This window comes from Alnus glutinosa, chromosome 6, assembly GCF_958979055.1.
Source record: "Alnus glutinosa chromosome 6, dhAlnGlut1.1, whole genome shotgun sequence".
NCBI lineage: Eukaryota > Viridiplantae > Streptophyta > Magnoliopsida > Fagales > Betulaceae > Alnus > Alnus glutinosa.
This window is the reverse complement of record NC_084891.1, coordinates 788,611-806,697: the sequence shown is the minus strand read 5'-3', so window position 1 is coordinate 806,697 and position 18,087 is coordinate 788,611. Positions and strand designations below refer to the sequence as shown.

At 38.0% G+C, this 18,087-nt stretch overlaps 2 protein-coding genes across 3 annotated transcripts; one reads left to right on the top strand and one right to left on the bottom strand.

Moving 5' to 3' along the window:
• The first annotated feature begins 2,694 nt into the window (after positions 1-2,694).
• On the top strand, positions 2,695-6,509 carry LOC133871086 (multiple C2 domain and transmembrane region protein 6). Its single transcript, XM_062308446.1, has 2 exons — positions 2,695-3,877; positions 3,978-6,509. Exons 1-2 carry the CDS (start codon positions 3,060-3,062, stop codon positions 6,247-6,249), a joined length of 3,090 nt encoding a protein of 1,029 aa, XP_062164430.1. The 5' UTR covers positions 2,695-3,059; the 3' UTR covers positions 6,250-6,509.
• A 70-nt stretch (positions 6,510-6,579) lies between these two features.
• LOC133871087 (uncharacterized) lies at positions 6,580-17,243 on the bottom strand. 2 transcript variants are annotated; one of them, XM_062308447.1, is made up of 11 exons: positions 17,062-17,243; positions 16,933-16,971; positions 13,189-13,280; positions 12,617-12,866; positions 12,410-12,529; positions 12,260-12,335; positions 11,710-11,918; positions 11,397-11,505; positions 9,944-10,036; positions 8,765-8,925; positions 6,580-7,485 (listed from the first exon to the last, which is right to left on the bottom strand). In XM_062308447.1, the coding sequence occupies exons 1-11, from the start codon at positions 17,206-17,208 to the stop codon at positions 6,928-6,930; spliced, it is 1,854 nt and encodes a 617-aa protein (XP_062164431.1). In that variant the 5' UTR covers positions 17,209-17,243; the 3' UTR covers positions 6,580-6,927. The 2 variants fall into 2 exon arrangements, with proteins under 2 accessions (XP_062164431.1, XP_062164432.1); XM_062308448.1 differs by having other exon boundaries at positions 9,944-10,027.
• Between the last annotated feature and the right edge of the window lie 844 nt (positions 17,244-18,087).

Here is an 18,087-nt window from a genome sequence, read left to right as displayed (position 1 = left end):
ACTCACTTGATAATTCACATTTTACGGGCAATCAGTGTTATGGAAACTGCTATATGATAATTCATATTTTAGTAAGTTGTTACGCCGTTTTATAACAAATTTAAAATAATATTATTTTTTACACTCATTTATTATATCGTTTGACGTGACTTAAAACATATCACGTCGACGGACGGGTATGAGGTAGGTGGTGCATTTGTTGAGCCAATTAGGAAGCAACAACATAGGTTTCCGATTAACTCTATGGAAAGATGGTTCCAGAGCGGCAGAGCCACATGGGGCAGCTTTGAAAAAGTCAGGGGAGCTTTGGACGTATCTTCAAAAGGTGTCTTAAAAAATAATGCAAACAAACAAACAGACAAATAAAAGGAAACAAATTAAAGCACAAAAAAAAGGTAGAGAGAGACAAAGAGGTTTCCTCCGAGTTAAGGAGCTGATCTCATCCGGCATGCTTCCCTTTTGGGCTGACCCACAAAAAACTTAGCTATGAAGATATCTTCCATTTTTCAAAGAGTAATATTATACATATCATACTTTTATTTTATTTTGTTAATCTCTTTTATTTATTTTTATTTAAAACTAATATTGAATATTTAAGTGTGATTTTTCTCAAACAAGCTAAAAAATGCACCTCTGAACTATGATCAATTTCTATTGGCATTTCAAAGTAAAAAAGTTGTATACGAAACTTTGAGAAAATCAAGCAAATCTAGTTTACTTTTGTCATGATGGTGTAAACTAAACACCCATGGTTCAAACATTTGGGCTGGTTGAGACCAACTTTGAAAAGCAAACTCACAAATTTGATCCCTGCGATAAGCAAAGAATAATCTTTAGGATTAAATACGTTTTTACCCCGTGTAATTTAAAGACTTTATTTTTTTACTTCTTGTAGTTCATCTTATATTGTAGATGGTACTTCGTTCATGGCTAAACACAGAGATAATACTGTTGTCTAACTTCTCGTAAAAAAAATTAACTGAAGCCCACGTTAACACCTCTAAAAGTTGACATGTGTCATATACTTAATTAAAAAAATAAAAAAAATTGAAAATAATAAAAACTTCAATTAAAATAAAAAGTTTTAAAAAATTGAAGAAAAAAAAAATGAAGGTGGCCGAAACAACCCCCAATAGCCTTGGCCACCCCCACAAGGCTATAAAAGAAGGAAAAAAAAAAAAAAGGTTTAAAATTTGGCCCTTGGAGGTGGTTTGACCACCCCGAGCCGGCTGATCTAGGGTGGCCGAATCCACCCCCAAGCCAAACGGGAGTGGTCAAGCCACCCCCAAGGCTCTTGGGGGTGGTTTCGGCTACCTCCATTTTGCTCTTTTGGGGTAATCGAACCACCCCCAAGGACTATGAACCTCCCCCAGACTGGCCTTTTGGCTCTTTTTTTTTTTAAAAAAAAAAAAATAAATTTGTTTTTAAATTTTTTAAAGCTTTTATTTCTTTTTAAGTTTTTATTATTTATTTTTAATTAGGCATAGGACATGTGTCAGCTTCTTAGAGGTGTTAACATAAATTTCCATCAATTTTTTTACAGAAATTGAATGAAGGTACCATCTTCATCTTTAGCTATAAACGAAGTACCATCTATGATACGAAATAAATTACAAGAAACAAAAAATAAAGTCTTGAAACCACAATAGGGTCAAACAAATTTAACCTTAATCTTAAAAGTAATGCTACAAATATGACTCTTTTACAACTTGTTTACTTATGTCAGCATGTAATTGGAGCAAAACCAGCTACTAAAAAAATAAATAAATTTAACACCCTCCAATCATACTGACACATGTCTACAAATTTTGAAAGAATTGTAAACCTATCGTTTTTCTTATCTTAAAAAAAAAAAAAAAAAAAACGAAGATTATCTCATGAGGCTTTTAAAGTGCACATATGCTATTAAAAAACCAGCGCATAACACATGGCAATTTTTTAAGGAAAAAAAATAAAATAAAATTAGTCCATGTAATTTTTTTGAATTGTAATTAACTCTATATGATATCAAAATAAATTTAGAAGTCCTTGAGGTGTGCTCAAAATTTTTTATACTCCCTACAATCAAATTACATCCACCGACACAACAAATTTTGTTAGTGTGACATGGCACTGACATGTGTCATATTTAAATCAGTGTCACACTAATAGAATCTGTTAAGTCAATAGACAAAATTTGACTGTATGAAATAATTTTTTTTTTTTTTTTTTTTTACATACCTTAAGAATTTTTTAGTTTATTTTGATATCATAGAAAGTTAATTATGAATCAAGTAAACATCAAAGACTAATTTTACATTTTTTTCTCTTTCTATAAACCGGATTGAATGAAATTTCTTTAACCTAGATAGGAAGGAAGTGGAAGTTCCTGGATCAACCTAGATTGTAAGAAAACCCTGTCCAAGCTTAAACAATGATTTCCTAGTTAAGATTCTTCTTTTTCTCTGGTTTGGCAAAAGGGGTATTATCAATTTATCACATTGCTGACCTTTTAGACCAAAGAATAGACAACATTCACTGCAGTATTATTAATGAATCTGCCCACTTCTTGAAAGGGATAGATCCTCCTAAAAGTAGAGATTGCTTTTGAAAAAAATAAAATAAATAAAAAAACTGTAATACTTTTTCATGAATGAAGACTGAAGTGATCCTTTTAACCCCTCCGGGATTAATACTTTTGGATACAATTGAATTCTCCCCCTACCTAAGCTTTATCATCACTATCAACCCCACATCATAATTTCAAAGAAAATCACAACCTCTCTCTCTCTCTGAAATAAGCACAGCACAGATGTACTCTGCAGAATCTCTCCCTATCAGAGAGCCATATGACTAGTTGGGCCACCTCACACTACACCACACTACCAAACAACACATGTTTCTGTCTTCATACTCCAACTCCACCATTTCTGTCTTCTTCTTCTTCTTCTTCTTCTTCTTCACTCCTACTCTTTCAGACACCCACCTTTCTTTTCACCCTCCTCTTTAGCTCAAAATACAGTACTCCACTGTGAAGCAAGCTCCAAAGGAGATAGAGAGGCGCCTCCGACACCACCAACATGTCAAAACTGGTGGTAGAGGTTCACGATGCAAGTGACCTGATGCCTAAAGACGGCCAAGGCTCGGCCAGCCCCTACGTGGAAGTATATTTGGATGAGCAGAAACAACGCACTCAAACCAAGCAGAAAGATCTCAACCCTAACTGGAACGAGAAGCTGGTCTTCAACGTCAACGACCAAAGGGAGCTCTTCCACAAGACCGTCGATGTGGTGGTATACAACGACCGGAAAGGCGGGGGCCACCACAAGAACTTCCTCGGCCGTGTCAGAATCTCCGGTAACTCCGTGCCTTTGTCCGAGTCTCAAGCCACCATCCAGCGCTACCCGCTTGACAAACGTGGCCTCTTTTCGCATATCAAAGGCGATATTGCGCTCAGAATTTATTTTATCAACGTCGACCCTTCTTCTGCTTCTGCTGCTGCTGCTGCTTTTACTCCTCCACCTCAAGCTAGTGGGGTTGAAGAGATATTGGACAACACACCCTTGCAAGAGATTAACGCTAACAATCTCCAAGAACAAATGGAAGAAATTAGCAGGGTTGAGGAGAAGAATTCCAAGAAGAAGAAAAAGGAAAAAGATCAAGTCAGAACCTTTCACTCTGTAGGAACCGCTCCTCCTCGTCCTCCTCCTCCACAAGCTTCAATGCCCTCTGGGTTCGGATTTGAGAAGGAAAAGCCGGCCATGGAAACCAGGACCGATTTTGCACGAGCTCAAGCCGGCCCGGCCGCGAGTGTCATGAAAATGCAGGCCTTCCCAACTAGGCAGAACCCGGAATACGAGTTGGTGGAGACCAGTCCTCCGCTGGCAGCACGGCAGAGGTACTGTAACCGCTTATCTCAGCAGCTTAACATATATATATATAAAAAAAAAAAAAAAAAAATGGTGAATTTGATGATTTAATTTATATTCTAATAACAGGTACAGAGGACTTGGGAATTACAAGACATCCAGTACATATGATCTTGTGGAGCAGATGCACTTCTTGTATGTAAATGTGGTGAGGGCCAGAGATCTTCCTGTCATGGACGTCACCGGAAGCCTTGATCCATTCGTGGAAGTGAAGCTTGGGAACTACAAAGGCATTACGAAACACTTAGAGAAGAACCAACACCCAGAGTGGAAGCAAGTTTTTGCGTTTTCTAGAGAGAGGATTCAATCGAATTTACTGGAAGTGACTGTGATGGATAAGGATACATTTACAAAAGATGATTTTGTTGGGAGGGTTTTTTTCGATCTCACGGAAGTTCCTGTCCGGGTGCCGCCGGATAGTCCTCTGGCTCCTCAGTGGTACAAATTGGTGGACAAGAAGGGAGACAAGACCCATGGGGAGGTGATGCTTGCGGTTTGGATGGGAACACAGGCTGATGAGTCCTTTCCAGAGGCATGGCATTCGGATGCTCACAACGTTAGTCATGCAAACCTCTCCAATACTCGTTCACAGGTTTACTTTTCCCCCAGGCTATACTACCTTAGAGTTGGAGTCATTGAAGCTCAGGATCTTCTTCCCTCCGACAAAGGCCGAGCTGCAGAAACATTTGTCAAGGTCCAGCTTCTGAGGCAGCTGAAATTTACAAAGACTTCCCGAATGCGGGTTAACCCGGTTTGGGAGGAGGAGTTGATGTTTGTAGCATCGGAGCCTTTCGAAGATTTAGTAATCGTAACGGTTGAGGACAGAATAGCACCTGGCAAGGAAGAGAACTTGGGTGTGGTATATATCCCGCTTAGAGAAATCCCACAAAGACTTCAAGAGTCCACCAAGCCCCCAGATGCCCGCTGGTATAATCTCCATAAGGCTTCTGTGGGAGCTGTAGAGGAGAAGGAGAAAAATAGGGAGAAGTTCACAAGCAAAATCCACCTTCGCCTCTGCGTGGAAGGGGGTTACCATGTTCTTGACGAGTCGACGCATTTCAGCAGCGATCTGCAGCCGTCGGGGAAACACCTCAGAAGACCAAAGATTGGGATTCTTGAACTTGGGATTCTGAGTGCCCAGAATTTGCGTCCGATGAAGGAAAAGGACGGCAGGACTGGGACTGATGCATACTGTGTGGCCAAGTATGGGAGCAAGTGGATTCGAACCAGAACTCTTCTCAGCACGCTGGCTCCTCGCTGGAACGAGCAGTATACTTGGGATGTTTATGACCCATGTACTGTAATCACCGTTGGGGTCTTCGACAATCACCACGTTAATGGAAAAGATGATAATGCAAAAGATCAAAGGATTGGGAAGGTGAGAATTCGACTGTCGACTTTAGAAACTGAAAAAGTTTATACCCACTACTACCCATTGTTGGTTCTCACATCATCTGGTTTGAAGAAACATGGGGAGCTTCATCTGGCGTTGAGGTTCAGTTGTACAGCTTGGATTAACATGGTGGTTCAATATGGAAACCCCCTGCTTCCAAAAATGCATTATGTTCATCCCATACCTGTCATGCACATGGACAGGCTCCGCAACATGGCAATACAGATTGTGGGGGAAAGGCTAGGCCGAGCGGAGCCGCCGCTCAGGCGTGAAGCTGTGGAGTACATGCTTGATGTGGATTACCATATGTGGAGTCTCAGGAAAAGCAAGGCCAATTTTTTGCGCATAATGACGCTTCTTTCTGGGTTTTCAACTGTTTGTAAATGGCTCAACGACATATGTTACTGGAGAAACCCGATCACGACGTGTCTCGTGCATGTCCTGTTCTTGATATTGGTTTGCTACCCGGAACTGATCTTGCCCACCATTTTCCTCTACCTGTTTGTGATCGGGGTATGGAACTACCGATTCCGGCCGAGGAAACCGCCTCACATGGATGCACGAATTTCACAAGCGGAATTTGCAAACCCAGATGAGCTGGATGAGGAGTTTGACACATTCCCATCTTCTAAACCTCCAGAGCTTGTGAGGATGAGGTATGACAGGTTACGTAGTGTTGCAGGGAAGGTGCAGACAGTGATTGGAGATTTGGCAACACATGGGGAAAGGGCTCAAGCGTTACTAAACTGGAGAGATCCAAGAGCTACGGCAATCATCATCATCTTCTCGTTGATCTGGGCCATGTTCATATACATTACTCCATTCCAAGTAATTGCAGTGCTGGTTGGGCTCTTCTTGCTTCGGCATCCCCGGTTCAGAAGCAGGACGCCTTCTGCACCTGTCAATTTCTTCAAGAGATTGCCAAGCAAATCAGATATGCTACTCTGAGATGGATGTTATTATCAGTTTATCATTCATTTACTTATTTCTTTTTGAGGAAAAAAAAAACGGTTCAGTAAATAAACCCACCAAGTTCATAGCAGCATAAGACAGGATAGGAAAAGCAACAATGTTGCTCTTTTCCCTGCTACCCCCACCAACAAAAGAATTCCACTTTTTCCTGGATATGTAACATTCTAGCATTCATCGATGTAATCTATGGAACCAATCATTCTTTTTGGCTCTAATTCCAATTTCTGTTGAGTGAATGAGTAATCGATTGGTGTACTTACCCTGTCTCAAGCAGCTTTTACAGCCAACCAAATATCAACTAAGAGATTTCAAGTGAAAAAAGAAGAATAATTTCATGGTCTAAATTACATTTCTGTTTCAATTAATCCAGGAGCCACCAGCTGCACACCACCAGCTGCACTTACATATCTAATGGTGTGTTACAACATGGTGAATATATTGCCCATCATTTACACCATTAAATGTAACGAAACAAAATCTGAACTGTTTCCAAGGAGACGATATGGTACGACAACTTACATGCATCTGAGCTATCCATGGTAAAAATAATAGAACAAAATTGACTTCCAAAGAAATTATTGAAAGAAAAGATCAACTTTTTGGCAACCTTTCTCTGATGCTCCCAAAGAAAGGGACAAATACAATCCACATTCTTTAGTTGGATGACAGAGTCCTGACTCCAAGATGAATCAGTAAAGCCATGATTGTCAAGAAACTCACAAGCATTCCACCCAGAAGAGCCTTATCGACAGCACCCCACTCACCCATGCTTCCTCGGGCCCATTCTTGCTTTTTCTTGGATCCTGACGCAATTTCACCCCCAACTCTTTTGTCCACATGATTCTTCCGCTTCCTTAGTAACCATCCGATCAGATTTCTGCTATTTGGATCTTCCAGAAACGTGGGATTCCTTGAAGCAGCACTTTCCTCTAAGGTAGTCTGTCCTCCACAGCTTTCTGGTCCACAAGAAGCACAAGTTTCTGGCTCTCTTGTACACGCACATTCATTAGGATCAGAGCAAGGAGAACATTTATCCTGATTCGACATATCCTTTCTTGAAGCTGATTTAACATTCATGGGGTTGATGGTCTCGATCACTTCCCCAAAAACTGACCACCTTCCCACAGATGTTATCTTCACAATAGCTGAACTTCCCAGCATACTCTCTGGAGCAACCACTAGCACCTGCACGTACCCCTTGGTATGCCCAACCTTGGCAATGAAGGAAAATCCAGTTAGAAAAAGAAATATCAGACACAACACCGACACATGATAATGGACGTGTAGAAAATGCACTCCTGGTCAAAAGCATATAGCGCAGCTTCAAAGGGCCTTTGTGTTTTCATCAAAGTAAATTGCAAGAGAATCATGACTGCAATGCATTTTTTTTCCACAAATCTATTTTAATTGAATCAGTTAAAGTGATCAATAGAAGGCAACATATCAATCACCCATGTGGTTTACTGTTCTTGGGAGAGGCCCGGGAAGGGGAGATTGCCGAAAATAATGTTTTTCAAGCTAAACTTAAATTGATATAACATTTACCCAATGGATAACACCCCGCCCCTCTCTCTCTCTCTCTCTCTCTAACAAATGAATCATCACCTTTTTTAGACACAGCTTGCTTCCATTTTTTTTTTATTAAAAAACAAAAAAGTTGCAATGGGGCTGCGCAAACCACTGATTTTCTAACCGCCGACTCATGAGGGTCAGCTTCTGATGGTAGGCAAAGACGACATCGGATTTGGTTTTAGATTTCTAACAAAAGTCGACATCGGCATCGGAAACCCTTTTAGATTTTCTGACTTTTTTCCGACCCGACCATTTAAAAAAAATATATATATATATATATATATTTATAAAATGGCAATGTTTTGATTAAATTCCAAAACAGAGTCATTTTGAAGAAGTTATATATTCGTTCGATACCCTACTTGGCTGCGCTTGAACCGTTTTGAGTCTTGTTCTCTTTCCCTTTCTAAGTTCTCTCGAATCTACCTAAGTAGCGAGCTCTCTAGAAGCTTCCTCTTTAACGAAGACAAAGAGACGAGCTCTTCGTCTTTGACAGACGAAGACGGCACTGGCGAAAAACAAAGAGATCATGGTCATCTTCGTCTTCAACCCCAACCAACTCTGACTTTTCGGAGGCGGCCCAGAAATTACCTTAGTCGAAGGTGATGTCAAAGGTATTCCGACTCCGGCAGAGGCGAAAGCCAGAAGGGGCATTTCCAACTCCGTCGGAGTTGGTGCCCACCCTTAGTTGCAAGGTTTGTTTTATTCTTCATGCAAATTGAGTTCAAGACAAAATTGCGTTTTTAACAAAACCCTAGCGAAAACAAAGATTAGCATGCCCTCCACGCAAAACCTATCATCAAATTTTATGCCAAAAAAAAAAGTAAGCTGAAACCAGTCCTTAACCTCCACAGCAGTACCAAAGGCATATATGGAATCCAAAAGCATCAAAAATTTAAACACTTGCCCACAATCTTACCAAGTGAATTCCATCGGTTGCAATTTCAGTTATCCAAATTCTTTCTAGTCTGCCCTCCATTCCATCATATGGCACGAAAGCTTCAAAAACAGAGGTCAACTCACGGCTTCGTTTCTTCACAAAAGTACTTGGGACTTTTTTCATCCTTGCAGCAGGTGTCCCTAAATTTAGAATGAAGATAAAATACAGAAAATGGTTACAAAATATCTCTAAATTGCTAACTACTTTAGGAATCAGAGTTCCAAATTCTTCACATTCAAAAAAGCTGTTAATTATATAATAACAATAATTATAGTAATAAAAAAGCTGTAAAATGCCTATGACATCAGGCTGTCAAGCAACGCATCGCCTCACTCCCATATGAACAAAGTTAGTGCATATTATCTATAAGTTTTGTCATCATGAAAGTCTTAGGTACAAATACAATACCAGATTTAGGGAGTGGGGTTCAATGTGATCCAGCTGCCCTTTGAATTTTTTTTCCTTTTTGTGTTTTTTTCCTATTCTGTAAGGCCAGTACCCATTGAATCTGGCTGCAGTCATGCTAGATTGCCAGGATTGGTACTAACACTGATTTGTATTTGCACCAATCCCAGTCCCTACTTTTATGATCAGACATGATGAATAAGGATTCCAAACAGCAGGAGTAAGATAATAAACTCCATTAAGACGTGTAGAGGCAAGTCATGAACCTTAAAAAGTATAAATCAACATGTTTTTTGTGCTGCCTTAACATATCTTTTGCAATCAAGAGAAATATGGAGCTATTCCTCAAAATAACCATGCTATATTAGAAAAAAGTCGGGAAATCACAATGCAATATGTTAGAATATTAATTAAATAATTAAATTCACAATTTCTTATTAGCTAAAGTTTTTGGAATTACCGGTAATTTAATATGATATTATAGCAGAGGTTTTAAGTTCGAAATCTGTCTCTGTAATTCATCTCTTATTTCAATTAAATATTTCACGTGTTGGACCTCACTAATTGAAGAAAAGTTTGAGCCCACTCTTGAAAATGTGTGTTAGAATATTAATTAAATGATTAAATTTATCATTTGTATTAGCTTAAGCTTTTAGAACAACTGATGCTTTAACACAATAATCACGACTACATAGAATGATAAGTGGAATAATAAAATCTAACAGTTCTGTACAATGTCATGGACAAGCATACCTGGTCGAGGATAAAATTGAGATATATGAACTTGAGGAAACTTGTACTCCTTAATAAGGCTGACTGTTTGAGCAAAATCCTCATCTGTTTCACCTGAAAGAAGCCCAACAAATGAGTACTAGTTCCTCAAGTACAATCTAAGTAAACCCTACAATGTTCATTGATGAGTAAACCATCATTAAATCCCTGAAAATTTTTCCCAAAATCCATATTCTGGATAATATCATGTATAATCATTATAAAGAATTCCCACAATGACAACACTCTTTCATATTTCTCCAACAAGCACGGATATCCCATTATATCAATTGTTGTCATTCAAGGATTTCCAACTTAATCAATAAATTGGCTAGTTGCTTCCTCAATGGTATATAATTTCATCATTATCTGCATGTTCTCACATTAAGGTTGTGTTCTTTTGGCATAAAACATTTTCTGGATAACATTTTCTAATGTTTGGTGGGGGAGGAAAATACTTGTTAACAAAGAATTATTTCCTGATCAACAACAAATTTGCCACTATAAGAGAAAAAATGGCCTACACCTCTCAAGAGAACCATTTTCCGGAACTTGTCTTCCCCTCTCCCCTACACCACCTCTCCCCAAACAACAATATCACCTCCCCCCTGCGACCCCCATAGAGGAACCTATCAACCCGTCCCCATGGCATCACCCTCCACCAATTGCCTACCATCCCCTTGCCCTATTGTAAACACCGCACACCCCCCGGCGGCAGCAAAAAATAAAAGAAAAGAAAAAAATATTGCCTCCTTCCTGCTGCATTGCAACCCCCAACAACTCCTCCCCCATTCCCCCACAAGAAGGGGGAAAAAAAAATCCCCCTTTGTTTATGGGTTTTTGTGGGGTGCTTTTATTTTTTATTTTTTGAATTGCTAGTGGTGACATTTGGCATTATCCAACATTTTTGAGTGGTTTCTAGATGTAATGGGAAATATCTTTCATACCAATCAAACGATGAAAAGCATTTTTGATATTATTTTCAAGACAACAACAAACAATAGAAAATTAGTGGTTTCCAAAAATATTTTCGACCAAAACATTTTCCTTTCGAACTCATTTTACGCCGAAACAAACATAGCCTAAATGCACAAGCAAATTATGATTTGAAGTACACAAACAACCTTTGCCTCTTTCTACTTCAGCAGTGCCATGTAAGTTAGAAACATTTTTTTTTAAAAAAAAAAAAAAGAAAATCAACATGCAAATGTAAATAAAAGAACCATGACATGGCAACCATGGTACATACTAACCAGGAAACAAACATAGCCTAAATGCACAAGCAAATTATGATTTGGAGTACACAATCAACCTTCGACTCCTTCTACTTCAGCAGTGCCATGTAAGTTAGAAACATTTTTTAAAAAAAAAAAAAAATCAACATGCAAATGTAAATAAAAGGACAATGACATGGCAACCATGGTCACATACTAACCAGGAAATCCACATATGATATCAGTTGCTATCTGCATCCCAGGCACAAGCTCAGCCAAGGTATCGACCACAGTCCTAAACTCACTCACAGTATACTCACGATTCATTGCCTGAGAAATAAGAGTGGTGAGTAATCATTTGGATGAAAAAGCAACATGTACTGGAAATCTAGGCATCAATAGTAGATGAACCTCACATTTATAACATCAATTTTTTGAAGGAAAGAAAATGAAAAGAAAAAAAAAGGAAAACATAATCAGCAATAAGAAATGGTGCCAATTTTCTTGAAGAAAGATACTTGTGTTAGAACTTACACTCAAAACAGCATCACTCCCAGATTGAACTGGTACATGTAGAAACGAGTACACACATGGATGACACAAAACCTCTGCTATATCTTTCAAGTGCTCAAGAATAAAAGGAGGGTTTGTCATCCCAATCCGAAGCATTGTGCTTGCATCAGGAGGAAGCTCAGAAACAATAGCATTTAACAAAGTTGGAAGATTGACCCCAATGTCACGACCTAGAAAATTTCAGGGGACCACTGTTATTCAACAACACAATATAAAGTGATGTCTTAATTTTTCTTTTAATTTGGTAGTCATTTGTCTGCCTCAGACCTAATAAATTCTCTTCTGCAGCCCTGGAGCACTACAACTCAAGCTAGGTAACATTTGTCCACTTAAACGGGTAGGATTGGGTAACATAAAACTACTTTTTCAACTTTATCTAAGATAATAAAAAGGTACTTCTAATAACTTCAATATTATCTTCATGAAAAGAACCTGCAGAAACAGAACTTCACATCGGCAATTACTTTAACCCAGTAACACACATAATGATGGAAAGATCACAATTATTTACCATAAGCTCCAGTATCTTCACTGCTCAACCATATCTCCTTAACTCCATCAGCTATTACAGATTTTACACGCCCGACCTGCAGTGTTAAAATTCTGATAAAATAACCACCTAATTCAAGTAAATGATAAATACCTATGTCATGATACTTACGAGGCTATCAGTCGTGTAGCTACCTAAATGACCACGAGCGTGCTTTGTCTTGCAATAAGTGCAAGCACCTAAACAACCAACATTAATTGGAAGAATCTCAACAAATTTGTTCTTTCTCACCTGTTTTGAAAATTAAGTTAAATACTCCATCCCTCTAAGCCAAATCATGGTAATTGTGGAAACAGATCCAAGGTCTATGATTTGCACCTTTGGAAGGTCAAGTGCTGGCAATGTCTTGCGGTTCAAAAGCCGCACCTCATGACCTTTAAGGGTCTCTTCCACAACTTCAACCACACGGTCAATTTGCTGAACTCCAACTATACTGACCCCTTCTAACTCTTTCAAGTCTCGACTTCCTTGAGGCACACACCCAGCCACCACTAGGGGCTTTTTTGCACTTTTGCATTTCGCTATTAGAGTGTCCATGGCAGACTGACTTGGGGATTTAACCGTGCATCTGCATCAGTTAGTACATATCAATATTTTTGTAGTTCCAAGTAAAGTTGATGATTAATGCTAGAATCTCATAAAACAATCAATTCATACAAATATTCCTACTTTAGTTGAAACCGTTTATCCATTTTCTCTCGAATAATACCATTAATTAACATTTGCTTCATATTTTTTTTGATAGGTACATTTGCTTCATATTTTTTGATAAGTAACATTTGCTTCATATAGTATTTGATTGGCATTCAAGTGCAAAACAGGAATACTTATACATGTGTGTATATATGCTGCATGCCTGCATGTATGAGGGGGAAGAAAAAGATGCTCACGTATTTATCAGCCACAGGTCTGCTTGTTCAGGATTATCACTTAGTGAATAACCAAATGCTGAAAGCTGACCAGCCATGTATTCACTATCACTCTGAAACAATGCAAAAAAGGGAGGAAATCAATTAATAAAGAATGAAAAAAGAAGTCCATGCCAAGAACCAGTAATGAATGAAATAAATGTAGGTGATACCAGCTTTGATCTTATTAGATATCATTACTCTTGGTGCACGTGTATTTTTACACTAAGATATCTTAATATATATATATATATATATAACCAATTTTTTTTTTAAAGAAAAAAAGAGAAAAATGATTAAAAAAAGAAGAAGACGAAGAAGAAAAATCCCTGTTTATAAGAATTTTTTGCATCATAACCATCAAATCTATACTTGATTTTGCTTTATTTTCAATATCAAGTTAAATTAGCATAATCGGAAATGATAGAAAACAAACCCACACAAAGAGAAGAGAAAAAAAATAAATTAATAAAAACTGTATGTATGTGCTATGTATACTGTGCATATAAGCAAAACGCACAACAGTTAAAAATATATAGCGGGGCCGGGGGGTAATTTGCCCACTTGCCTCCGCTATGTGTGTGTGTGTGTGTATATATGTACATATATTATTAATCTGCTAGGTAAAAAAGGAGATCAATTAACTACTGGATATCAATTATATATAAAGTTTAAATAGCAAACATGTTCAACAAAATCCGGAAAAACGCAGCAAACTGGAGCCAAAGATAGCAAGGTTCTTCTTAAGTCCACACCTGTTTGAAGTTGCCTCGGGCTTAAAGGTTAATTTGGCCAAGTCATAATTAATTCCTGTGGGCGATGTAGATCAAGTGGAAAGCTTAGCCAATATCTTAGGGTGTAGGGTTGCCACTTTGCCAATGAAGTATCTAGGTCTTCTATTGGGGGCTTCCTATAAATCTATTCATATTTGGGACGGTGTTATCGAAAAGATTGAACGTTGGTTGGCCAGCTGGAAAAAGGTTACACATTTCCAAGGGAGGTAGAGTCACTCTTATCAAAAGTACCCTTGCCAACCTACCCACATATTTTTTGTCTCTTTTTCCTCTCCCGACAAGTGTAGGTGCTCGCATTGAGAAGCTACAACGAGACTTTTTATGGGGAGGGATTGGAGATGAGTTCAAATATCACTTGGTAAGTTGGTTTAAAGTTTGTAATCCGATTTGAAAGGCGGGCTGGGTATCAGAAATTTGGTGAAGTTCAACCGGGCTTTGTTAGGCAAATGGTTGTAGCGTTATGGGATTGAGAGGAAAGCTTGGTGGAGAATTGTGGTGGACTCTAAGTTTGGCAGTTTATGGGAAGGTTAGTGCTCTTTAGAGCCTGCAAGAGCCTTTGGGGTGGGGTTGTGGAAGAATATCAGGAAATGGTGGGAGAAATTCTTAGGCCTTTCTAGGTTTGAGGTGGGGGATGGGGCTATGACCAAATTTTGGCATGATTTGTGGTGTGGAGATATAATTCTCAAGGAAGCTTTTCCTATTTTATTTGGGATTGATCGTGCGAAAGATGCTTCTGTTGTGGATTATTTGGAACTCTTGGGTGATTCTAATCAGTGGAGCGTGAGCTTTTCTAGAAAAGCGCATGACTAGGAAGTGTATGTTTTTGCTTCTTTTTTCCAGGTATTGCACTCAGTCATTGTCAGAAGAGGTAGTGAAAATAGGCTGTGGTTGGTCTCCTCTAAGAAAGGCTTGTTCACCGTCGGGTCTTTCTTTAGCTTTTTGGATTGCTCTGTGGGGAATCTCTTTCCTTGGAAGAGTGTGTGGCGGACGCAAGCTCCTTCGCGGGCGGCTTTTTTTGCGTGGTCGGCGGCTCTTGATAAGATCCTTACTATGGATAACCTCAGGAAAAACCATGTTATTTTGGTAGATAGGTGTTGCATGTGCAAGCGGAACAGGGAATCGGTGGATCATCTTCTTCTTCACTACGATGTGGCTTACACTCTGTGGAGTGCTATCTTTACTTATTTTGGTTTGTCTTGGGTCATTTCCAGGAAAGTCCTTGACTTGTTTGCCTGTTGGTTGACGTCTGGAAGACCGAGGAGTGCCGCGATTTGGAAGATGGTGCCGACATGCATTCTTTGGTGTGTTTGGAAGGAAAGAAATAATAGGCGTTTCGAGGATTTGGAACGGTCCTTGGAGGATATTTTAGCTTCTTTTTTTCAAACTTTGTATATTTGGACAGTGGCTTTTGTGTCCCCTTTGCCGCTTAGTTTTGACGATTTTCTTGTTCGTTTTTCGATTTCTAGTTAGGTGCTTTCTCTTATATACTTCTGGTGTACTTGGGGTGCCTTACCCTTTTAATAAGACCAGTTTATTACTTATATAAAAAAAAATAAAAAAGTTCACACCTGTCACTAGAGTTTTAGGCTTGGACCACCTCGGTAATATTACTAGACATAAACCATGAATCGTAAATCTAATTGATGGAAACTCACAATGAAAAAAAAAAAAAAAAAACTGGTTGAAAATAAAAAAAATAGGGGAAACTTCACTTAACCCCATGAACTTCTATAACTTTTGCACTCTCCCCCACCTCCCCCCTCAAAAGTTAAAAAGATTCTTAATTTTGTGTATCGAACTTTCAATTTTTTCTAATGTCACCCCTCCTGTTAGGGTTTGAGGTTAAATTAGATAGTCAACGGGTAAAATGACCATTATACCCCTATGAACTTTATAAAATTCCAAAATTATCCTAAAAATGGTATTTTGGAAATTTCTCACCCCCTCCGTTAGGATTTTCTGAGGGATGAGATTGCAAATTTTTTAAAGTTCGATACACTAAATTAAGAGTTTCTAAACTTTGGAGAGGATATTGTAAAAGTGATGAAAGTTTAGGGGATTAAGTGAACTTTTCTCTAAAAAATAAAATAATTCACACACTAAAACATCCAATCTGCAAGAAATAACATGGGATATCAATGGCATTATGGCACCTTGATGCAAACCCCAAACTACTTTCCCAAATGAATTTGTAAACTTTAAGAATGAGAGTATAAAAAGCTTGACCAACAACCATGGTGAAGAGCAAAGACGAGAAACCCCTCAATACACTGCTAAAAAACCAAATGAGATATTTTGATAACACGCTACTTGAGATACCAAAAAAATATCAAGAAAATGCTATGATGATTAGCAATCGATGCAACCCCATCAAGAAAAATATAGAAGCCTAAAACTTACTACCAAATACCTTCACCAAACCTATCCTACATATAACTACAAGAACCATAATTTTGAGTTTAACATAAATGCATTCATTTGCAAAATACTATAGTTTGATTGGAGACAAAATAGATTTTGAACCGCTAACTGGAGACAATAGTATTTGTGTACTATAGTTTGATTGGAGACAAAAGCCATCAGATTCCTTTAACTTCTTTAGAGTTAAAATAACCCATTTCTCATATCATGCTCTGTTTTTCATTTTCCAACTAATAAGAAAGCCAAAATTTTCCTTAGTAATTAGCATCGAGGTCCTTTCTAAGTGAATTAAAATCTTTTTCCTTATTCTCAACCACCAGAACAATTCCCTCCCAACCTCTCAAATTCAAAACTTGTGCACACATAATTATCTGAAACAGCAATATCTCCAACATGAAGGTCCTAGCTAAAATATGCACTGTAAGACGTTGAAAGCATCTAATAAAGTAAACCACCATCTTCATTTAGATACAAACCAAAGCAAAAAAAAAAAAAAAAAAAAAAAACTTGCCTGGTTGTGTGAGCACCCAAATGTCTTAATATATATCGTCTGCAAAAGTACATTAAGAAAACAATAAAATATAGAAAGAAATTTACAGGAAAACAGACCACAAAGAGAAGGGAAGAGAGAGAGAGAGACCTGAGTGCCAGGGATTTTTGGAGAGGGAAGGGTTTGAGAGAGCTTATTGCTCTTCTTCTTTTTGAGACTTACTCCAACAGCATTTAATGGCAATCGAAACCCAGGAGGAGCACCAGCTCCAACTACTAAATCCTCTATGTCTTCCATGGGAGGGAGAGAGCGAGCGAGAGACAGAGAAACGCAGAAGCCTATGCTTATTGTTAATTGTTTAGGCTTTATATGCATTCATATAGACTTGGGCTTCGTTGGCCCGGACCTCAATCAGGCCTGTCAGAGTTCGAATATCCAAACCCGATTGGGTCAAATCAAATTTGAAACCATCTAATCAATCCATTTAAAAAAAGAAAAAAAGAAAAAAAAATGATGGACACATCAATATTGTTATACAATTATTATGTAAGACAGTAAGAGTAGTACAAATAACATATTTCATTCAAAATATATATACAAACTAGAATCGTAATTTTCAAAACTCTAACATAACTACATAAGAATTGCAGCTTTTATGTCAAAGTTCTATCTCTAGACAATATGGATCTCACAACCTTATCAACCAACCGGAAGAGTGAGCTCGGTCATGTGAGAAGTTTAGTGAACTACTCTGTAAAAAAACAAAGAATCTGCTAGTTAAAAACAATAAAATATTCAAAAATAAAGTAGGCAGAAGCAACTGCAACAATTAAAGAACTTTACTTTAGTAAAAAATAAAATAACGTTCTTCAAAGATCTCATCGTGTCCAAGAAATTATCTTTACAAAAGTAAAAATTTCCTTTATTTATATATATATATTGATTTTATATCTTTTATTCCTCTGTAAAAAGAGCAACCAACTCATTTGTACGAACCATGAAACCTAAAAAGTAGGTTTTTATTTAAAGTAGTAATATGTTTTTTAAATAAGTTTAGACTTTCGGGAAATATACCTCTCCTTATTAGTATTAATATTTTTCTTTTTCTGTTTTCCTGTTCAGTTCAGGGGAAAATCAGGGCGTGCCACATCACTTTCTTTTTTCTTTTTTCTTTTT

Bases quoted from the DNA above. Each gene is read 5' to 3' on its own strand.
- LOC133871087 (XM_062308447.1), bottom strand. From the start codon at position 17,208: ATGGAAGACATAGAGGATTTAGTAGTTGGAGCTGGTGCTCCTCCTGGG. The intron at 12,867-13,188 runs GTGAGCATCTTT...TAACTGATGCAG, and splicing joins GACCTGTGGCTGATAAATAC to ATGCACGGTTAAATCCCCAA. The intron at 12,530-12,616 runs GTGCAAATCATA...TTTTCAAAACAG, and splicing joins CAGCACTTGACCTTCCAAAG to GTGAGAAAGAACAAATTTGT.
- LOC133871086 (XM_062308446.1), top strand. From the start codon at position 3,060: ATGTCAAAACTGGTGGTAGAGGTTCACGATGCAAGTGACCTGATGCCT. The intron at 3,878-3,977 runs GTACTGTAACCG...TTCTAATAACAG, and splicing joins CCGCTGGCAGCACGGCAGAG to GTACAGAGGACTTGGGAATT.